Below are 9,351 nucleotides of genomic sequence, written 5' to 3'. Positions count from 1 at the left end.
TTTAATTAGCTGAACAGATCATGATTTTATTAGTATTAATAAAGTGCAATAGTTAGTTTCTGAGAAATAAGGGGGTGTCACTTTAGGAGACCTATGTCAATATCGGCAACTTTCCTCTATTATTACAGTACGGGATTACAATATTATAACAGTACCCAGAGTTAGTACATATATTGTACCTAATATCGATATTGATTTTCAGTACCGTAACAAAAATAATACTGTAACAAAAATCGTTACTAATTCATAATATTGCAACAGTACCAAATATTAATATCAATTTTTAATATTATAATAGTACTAATACTGTATAAAAAGTCCGTACCAATTCTCTATACCGCAAAAGCCGTATAGCCAATTCAATAAAGGTTACAACTTCAGCTTTAACTCCAGACAGAGAAGGCAGAAGTGACGATACTTGTATTTTGTGGTCCTTTTATATCATGTCTGGACGTTTTTCAAACACGCGAAAATCAGCCGCCTATTAATCTTTTCGGAAATTAATTTTATGCAAGTTGATTTAAATATACGCTGAAACAATTGCACTTGTTTTGAAGATAATCTACCGACAGCCCTTGTAGAAAAGTACTACTGGGCACTAGGAGTATTTTGAGGCACTATTGTACTACAGCACTACTGTACTACTACACTAGTAGTAGTGCAGAAGTGTTCACTGTTCAGTAATGCTGCGTAATGCTAAGATCTTCTATATATCCGCGTTTCGGCAAGATATAAGATGCAGAAAACGAGTATGCATCACAGAAACTAACTATTAATAACTTTATTTTTAAAAAAGCGCTTTCAGAGACTCTACGAGCACACTCTGATCAAGCTGATAGTAAGTGACGGATTTCATTTACATATGCCTATTGTAGGGATCCGCGTCATTTTTTCCTTACGGAAAACGAATCCATCTTGCGGCGATACTGCGTATTATGCCGCTTGCAGAGGGGTGGCACCCAGTTGGACACGGCTCAATTGGACACGAGCCACTCACAGCGCTTGAGACTACAAAGCTCCTAAGCACCGGTCGCTGTGATTGGTGGTGTCCAATCGAGCCGTGGTCAATCGGGATCACCCCTTGCAGAGTATATGTACGCTATAGACGCCGCCAAGCAAGCGGTGTAATACGCAGTACCGCCGCAAGATGAACTCGTTTTCCATAAGGAGAAAATGACGCGGATCCCTATAAATAGCCATATGTAAATGAAATCCGTCACTTACTATCAGCTCGATCAGAGTGTGCTCGTAGAGTCTCTGAAAGCGCTTTTTAAAAAATAAAGTTATTAATAGTTAGTTTCTGTGATGCATACTCGTTTTCTGCATCTTGTATCTTGCCGAAACGCGGATATATAGAAGATCTTAGCATTACTCAGCCTTACTGAACACTTCTGCACTACTACTAGTGTAGTAGTACAGTAGTGCCTCAAAATACTCCTAGTGCTCAGTAGTACTTTTCTACAAGGAAGTATGCTGGCTCATCACTGACGCTTGACATATTCTTTTGAAATAATTACAATACAGATCCGATACTGCAAATATACTGGCGGTATACAGTTTTGATACTGGCCCCCGATACACTGGTTTTGACAACCTCAGTACACATGCAATATCGAAAATCTACTGGCAGTGTACTAGATCAGTACTGTCGCCCGACATAATCCTTTCTCAATTTTAGTACGGACGTGATACCGATTATCTATCGACAGTATGCTGGGTCAGTACTGACGCTTGACATATTCCTTTTACTAATTACAATACAGACCCGATACTGCAAATATACTGGCGGTATACAGTTTCGGTATTGGCCTCTGACACACTGATTTTGGCAACTTCAGTACACATACGATATCGAAAATCTACTGGTAGTGTACTGGATCAGTATTACTATTCAATACTGATTCATATATTGGGCCAGTACCCTATCATTAGTTTTATGGTACTGGTCCAGTACTAAAATATGAAACTCATTTTTCTTCTCAGTACAGATTCGGTACCTCGCCAGGATTCAATACCGCTTTTCTGTATAAATTCCCACTTGGGGAAGTATGCAATGCAATATTCATATTTTAATTTATTGTACACTGTGCAGTGGATAAATTGTAGTAACAAATTTATTTCTAAGTTATAGAAATCTTAATTTTTTCAGGAAAGTTTTATTAAATAATAAATCACTTAATTTAATAAATGACAAAAACTTGCCTAATATCTATCCAGAAATTATTATCAATCCTGACGGTCTTGAACTAGAACTGCCTTCTGGCGGTATAGGTTTCTGGATTATACCCAGTGCAAAGGTAATTAAAATTACCAATAACTATTTTGCTTATGTATGTATGTACATCTTTAACAATGCGTCGATAATCAAAGAAAGTATTAATTTAACAGGTAAAAGCTTGTACTTGCTCTGAAGAGGAAATAATCGAGAACAATGCAGTGAAGAAGTTATCGAAACGGCATGAAAATAGTATCCAACAAACTAATCAAGAAGGAGAAGATATAAAAAATTTAAATCAGTCGAATTTAAAAAATGAAAAGGTTTACGATAAACAAGATAGCAAAAAACAAGAAAGCTTAAAAAATATAAAAAATGAAAATCAGCAGAAAGTCTGGAGTTCTAAATTACTTGAAAAAATAAAAAAAATTTTCAAAAAAAAACTACAAAAGACAGATAAAAACGAATCCTCGCAAAGATCATTCACAATCAATTTGGGAAAACAAGAAAATTCATCTGAGGAAATAGAACAACAAAATTTAGATAAAAAAAATTTAAAAAGAACGGAAATTGATGACAAGTTCAAAAACATTCAAGATTTATTAAAAAAATATAAAAGGATTCTACTAGAGAAGAAGACCGTAATGGAAACCAGAAATATTCAACATTTCAAATTAGAAATCGAAAATATTGATAATGTTGTGACATTAATATCAAAGATTGATGCTTTTATCCTTTATAAAATTACTTCAAAGGAACCAATTACGAGCGAAATTGAAGACAAAATAGAGAATGAAAGAAAAGAAGAGTTAGTAATTAAAATAAATAAAAAATTAAAAGAATATTTCAGCGAATTAGAAAACTCAGTTGAAATAAAGACAAATATAATAACAAAAATAAAAAAATATTTCAATAAACTTTATAATTTATTAGAATACAACGACTCAACAAACGACAATAAAAATAATCCAGTCCATGGAGATTTAATGGAGCAAAAAAAATTTAGGAGACATTTGGATGGAAAATCGAAAAATTTTCAAAAAAATAATATACTTAAAAAACGCTCACGAATAAATAACTTAAAAGATTATGCGATTAAACAGAAGTTACAGAAGATAAAACAGAAAAACAGTGATAATACTGATAATTTAAAAAGGAATTTTATTGATAATAAAAATAAATATAACAATCACCTTCAACAAGATCCTGTTAAAAGATGTTTCAAAAGTGATGCTTTTGAAAATGCTAACCGTCATATTGATAATCAACATTTAGTCCAAGAATATAATAAAATAAAAAACGATAATATCTATAGAAAACACTCTAAAATTGGTGATACGGAAAAATATAAAAATTTAATACAAAGACCTGAAAGGATGAAGAGGGACATGAAAAAATTGGTTGAGGTAGATCTGAGAAGAGATAGTGCATCGGAGAAACATTCAAGAGACGATTTGACAAATTACGTAAATGAAAGAAAAATGAAACTGAAAGATGATGTCAGAAGAGAATTGTTGCGTCCATTTAATCCAAGAACTGATAGCGACGAAAATAATTTTTACGGCTTTTTTCGGCGAGATTCTGTCAAAGGATTTCCTGAGGGTGACATTTTTATGACTGCAGAGGATTCGATAGAGCAAAATGATGAAGGTTACGATTATGTTAAAGATAAAGACGATAGTAATGACGGTTTAAAGAAGAAAAATACACAACACAGTCAAAAATCGACATTAGACCACGCAAAAGATAATACTTGGATTGAAGAAATTAAAGATGATCACTGCGATTACATGCCAAATGCATTTTTTGAGAATATAAAATTATCCAATATGAAAATAAAAGAAAACTCCAAAAATTATAATGATCTAGGAGAAGCAGAATTTCTTTCTAAAGTACATAATAATAATAATAGTGATAATGATAACAATATTGCTATTACAGAAGTTATTCGAAAACAGCCACTTAATGAAGAAAACAAAAGGCACATTGAAGAAACGAGAATTCAACGATTAGTTCACCACTACGATGATTTAAAAAAACAGGAATATAATCGGGATGTACTACAATCAGCTTCAACATATCCTTCAACGTCTTTTGATCAATTTTTTAAAATACCAAATTCCAATATTAATTATCAAGAATCAAACGTAGAACTTAAAGGAGCGAAATTGCAGATGGAACCAGAATCGAAAATTACAAATTCTTTTTATCCACCTTCTAAAGTTTCTACTGACAGATACAATTATAACGATAATTATCAAACTTCAAGTATGCATTATGATATATTAAAGGATAAAAATGGCTTTGATAAAAACATAGACAGTAATGGTAATATTAATGCAAAAGCAAGTGAATATTCTAGACCTAGTATGTATGCAGAACGTTCTATTTATAATAAAATTTTTCATAATAAAAGAAATAAAAGAGGCAATTGGGAAAAGCTTGGAAAGCTTTTTGTTGAAGAAATGATTAAAGAAGATGAAGAAAATGCAAGAGATTGTCATTGTAGAGTCATTCGAGATTCTGATTCGCCGAAAAAACATAATATTTCAGTTATACCTATAGCCAGAGTTATAGACACTTCTTCAGAAAACAAAAATGTGAGTGCAAACGTAGCACAATTTCAGAAAGATCTTACAGAAGAAGAGTACCAAGAAATTATGGCAGGAGAAATACTTTCAAGTACAGGCGACATTGACCCTGATTATGAAGAAACTGATACAACTACGAAATCTGTAATCACAGAATTAAAAACATTGGATTATAAACTGAGCGAGACAACAAAACCGATTGATGTAACTTCAATATTAGGACTAGACAATGTTTCCAAACAATATCATAATGAGAAGAAATCTACTACTAATCTATTACCTGTGGACTCAGATTCAAAACTTTCTTTAAATAATAATAATAATATTAAATATATCACAAAAAAAACGTTTTTTCATACCCAACTACCAGACGTCCAATCAGAAAACAAGACAAAAACGTACGATTCTCTCCAAATTATTTCTAAAATTTCTTCAGAAAATAAGGATCCTCGGGAAAAATTTATTATCTCGACTACTAATAACGCCCAAAAAACAACCTTATATAACGAAAAAGTACAAGAACTCATCAACAAAAAGAAAAAACCCGACAATTCAATCTATCCAACAATCACCGAAGATCAGAAAAACAAAAAAGGGCACAACAACGATTGTAAAATTGAATTGAAGTCAACCAATTCTCTCAAAGAAACAACAAAAGGAATTGTCGAGCAAGTAACAACTGAAACAATTTTATTAAAGCGAGCAGCAAATACTGCAATCGATAACACAAAATCGAATGAATCAATAACAAAATCAAAGTTATTACAAAACACAGAAGACAATCAGAACAGTGAATCTGTTTGGACGCAATTGGGGAAAGATGCTAACACGAGAAGATTAAAGAATATACTGCAAAATCTTCCTCGAACATCGTTAGAAAGACTTACCAGATACGAAAAAAGTTTGACCAAACGCACAAAACAGATTGATAAGCTGAAAGAAAAATTATATGCAAGACGAGAGAAAGTGTTGCATCAATATCAAAATGAGCTAACAAAAATTGCTGACAAACAGAAAAGAAATCTGAAGAGAAGGGAAGCATGGGAAAGACTTGATGGCAATGATGATTTTCATCAATTGATCAATCCAAAGTTTATTGGGATTCTGCTAGATGATGATGTTACCTACAAAGATGACGATGTTACCTATGAAGATGATAATGAAACTTGTTTAATTCTTATCGAGCTTATTCCTAAACAATATAAGAATATTATAGATCACATAAAAAGTATACATTTACCTGAAAAAACTAAGAAAGTACATTATCCGGAATATGACAAATATTACCAGGTTCTTCGAAATTTAATCGAATATGATGAAGAACTAGTAGAAACGTCTAAATCGTCGGAATTCTTCAATCGTGAAAACAATCAAGATTGTCGGTATTCCTCAAATACAATTGAAGATGAACAAGAATCAACAGAAACTACCTCTAGGTCTTTTGATCAAAAAGTCTTCATAATTGATCCTTCGACATATTATGGTGGTGAACCAATTTTACAGGACAACGTAAAATTTCCGAAATACCAATCAAAAATTAAATCTCAAATTCAATATCCAAGATGGACATTAAGAAATATTCATGAAGTTCTTACAAAATTAAAATCTAGCAAAGCCCAACATCAAGTTTCTAAATCACAAGAATACATAGAAAAGTTGCCAATCAAGGATTATTATAATCAAGAACATTCTAATAGTTTACATGTTCTAGATAAGCAAAAACAATATGATCTATCAAAAAAACTCGCAGGACTTGCACAAGTCTGGTTGATTTCTCTTAATCAGAAGGATGTCAATCAAGCTAGCAATAAAGAAGTAGATAAATTAAACGATATGCATAAAAATGTTAAAGCAGATAAAGATAATTTGAATTCGACGTTTGCAATAACTAAAACAAAATTTATAAGAAGTTTTGGAACTGAAAGAAACATAGAAAATAAGGAATTTGACAGTTCCAATAATAGAAAAAAAAACATAATAAATTCAGAAATAAATAAAGATGCTGAAGATGTTGTAAAAACTAAAAAACATGAGAACATTGAAATGATAAAGCATGAAAAAATTAATAAATCTTACTCTAATTCAAATGATAAAGCGGAAAATTTAAATATTACAATATTTAGCAATAATAAAACAGTTGAACATGTCATTGAGAATAATCCTAAAGAAAAAGAACTTGGAAAAAAAAATTCACGGTTTCGGAGAGATCTTGGAAAACAAACATGTACATGTACAAACCGATTAGCACCTTCTCTTCAGTAACGTATTTTATCTTTTTAGTTCTTTATGTATGGAAAAATTTACGATTAGCTGAAAAATTTATTCTTAATTTTTTCAATTCTTATTTTTATTAGCAGTAATTTGATAGGTTTTCTGTTTTTAGGTTAACTGAAAATACGACACAAAATTTAACCAATATGCAAGTTTGTTTGAAGGAAGATATCATAAAGAAGATATTTGACATACAATCAATGAAAGTTTATCTGCTGAGAAAAAATGGTAGATCATCAAATGCTGGTTTGTTCCAAAAATTAAAAAATTACTTAATTTCTTCAAGGAAAGATTTCAAAGTAAATCAACAGAATCAGAAAGAATATGACTTAAATTATATCACACTTACGCCGATTGAGATCAAAAATATTTTCGAAATACTAGATATGAAGAATAATGATGATTTGATGGAACATTTTGAGATTCTACAATGGGACGATCAATATGTATTAGAGGCAATTCTAAATTCGATGACCAAATATTTAAATGACAAAACGTCAGAGGAATTTGAATATGAAGATCCTTCAAATCTGCAAAGTGAGAACAGTAAAATTTTTTTAGACGAAGAGAATTATATAAACGAAAATAAGCAAGATGTTATTGCAAAAGACAGTGAAATCGAATCAGAAAAAGATGAGCAATATAAAATCACGAACGATGAAATCAATAAATTTTTAAAAATAAAGAACCAAATAGGATCTAAACTTGGAATGTTTTTATTGCTGCCTTGGAGAAATGTAAAAATAAGACAACAAAGGCAAATTAAAAGTGAGGTCAATGAAGATCTAGCTGAAATAAAACGCGAGGTGAGTTATTTTAATGCAATAGAAATTTATTGAAAAAGAAAATTGACTTTGATATACCTATATTATTTTTAACTTTTTAGAAACTCTTATTATTTTATTTTATACTTATAAAATTTTATTAGTAAATGCAATTTTTTACATTATTAATATTATTATTATATTTTAATACATTAATTTAATTTTTTTATAAGGTTACAAGACAATCACAACCATACAAATCTATTCTAGCTGAAGATCACGAAAACAAACGTACTAAGAGATATTATTTAAATAACAATATTGATAAAGAAGAAGAAGAAATTATGATAGAGACGAAAAGAGTAAATTATTTACAACCTCAAACAAAAAATCGCGACAATCTGCTTGAAGATTTCATAAAAGCATGTAAGAAGAACAATTTGTATAATAACGAAGCTTCTTCTTTAAAAAATGAAGAAAAAATGAAAATACCATTAAATAATATTTCTAAAAATGACAAAAAAATATTACAAAAAGAAATGCCAAGGTTACAAAATCATATGGAATCCGTGGGAGAATTTATAAATGATTCCGAAAAGAATTTCAATGACACCTTAGCACATGAAGACAAACATTTTAGAAATAGGACTTTCGGAACTACTGGCAACGTTTTCTATACTACGATTATGAATATAAAAGATCTTTTTGCATTTCTTCCAAAAATTTTCTCGAATATTTACGCATAACTTTTAAATAACTTGTAAAAATATAATTATATATATATATATATATTATATTAATTCGAATTCTTTATAACATGTTCTTCATATATATGTATCTTTATATTTATAATATAATTTATATGTATATTATTAAACTTTCTATAAATATTTACGTACATTAATAATACTTTATATTATATACATATTCTCACATATATTTGTAAATTATAAATATTCTTAATTACACAGCCCTATTTTTCATAATATAAAATAAATATAAAAGAAAATATAATTCTGCATAAAAAAATTAAAATTAAAATTAGAAATGTAAAATTTCAAATATTATATTCTAGTATTTTCTTGTTTATCTCGAGAACAAAATTCTGTATTTTCATATTTTTTACTTATATTTTCATGTAGAATTGTTAGCTCGCGTAAAGTAGCCACGGCAGTGTCGCTGCGCGTAGCTTAGCGCCGAGACACTATACCAGTGTCTCCAGATACATGTCTAAAACATATCTATTTCTGAAATGTTTCATACTAGTTATAAAATTATATTACTATTAAAAGATTTGTATATGATGTATCTATGAATATTAATTAAAGCTATATGATTTATAATATATATTATCAAATAAAATAAAAAAAAATTGAATGTACATATAAAAAATAATAAAAAGATGTATACATAAAAATACCCTGTACATATTACATATATATTATATTGGATGATGATAAATAAACAAAATGCATTTTTTCGATCCTTATTTCGAATCAATTTTTAAAAA

At 29.7% G+C, this 9,351-nt stretch overlaps 1 protein-coding gene across 1 annotated transcript in view; it reads left to right on the top strand.

The window, feature by feature from the left end:
- Window positions 1-8,203, top strand: part of LOC108763841 (MATH and LRR domain-containing protein PFE0570w) — a gene marked incomplete at its 3' end in the record, with an annotated part of 12,613 nt that extends 4,410 nt beyond the window's left edge. Inside the window, exons 7-11 of the mRNA XM_018511737.1 lie at window positions 2,150-2,297; window positions 2,389-7,064; window positions 7,190-7,323; window positions 7,462-7,883; window positions 8,075-8,203. Coding sequence (XP_018367239.1) covers window positions 2,150-2,297; window positions 2,389-7,064; window positions 7,190-7,323; window positions 7,462-7,883; window positions 8,075-8,203 — 5,509 coding nt within the window. The remainder of the gene's footprint in view (window positions 1-2,149; window positions 2,298-2,388; window positions 7,065-7,189; window positions 7,324-7,461; window positions 7,884-8,074) is intronic.
- Window positions 8,204-9,351: the final 1,148 nt, after the last annotated feature.

This window comes from Trachymyrmex cornetzi, unplaced genomic scaffold (genome assembly GCF_001594075.2).
Source record: "Trachymyrmex cornetzi isolate Tcor2-1 unplaced genomic scaffold, Tcor1.1 scaffold386, whole genome shotgun sequence".
NCBI lineage: Eukaryota > Metazoa > Arthropoda > Insecta > Hymenoptera > Formicidae > Trachymyrmex > Trachymyrmex cornetzi.
This window is presented reverse-complemented; position numbering and strand designations above follow the sequence as displayed.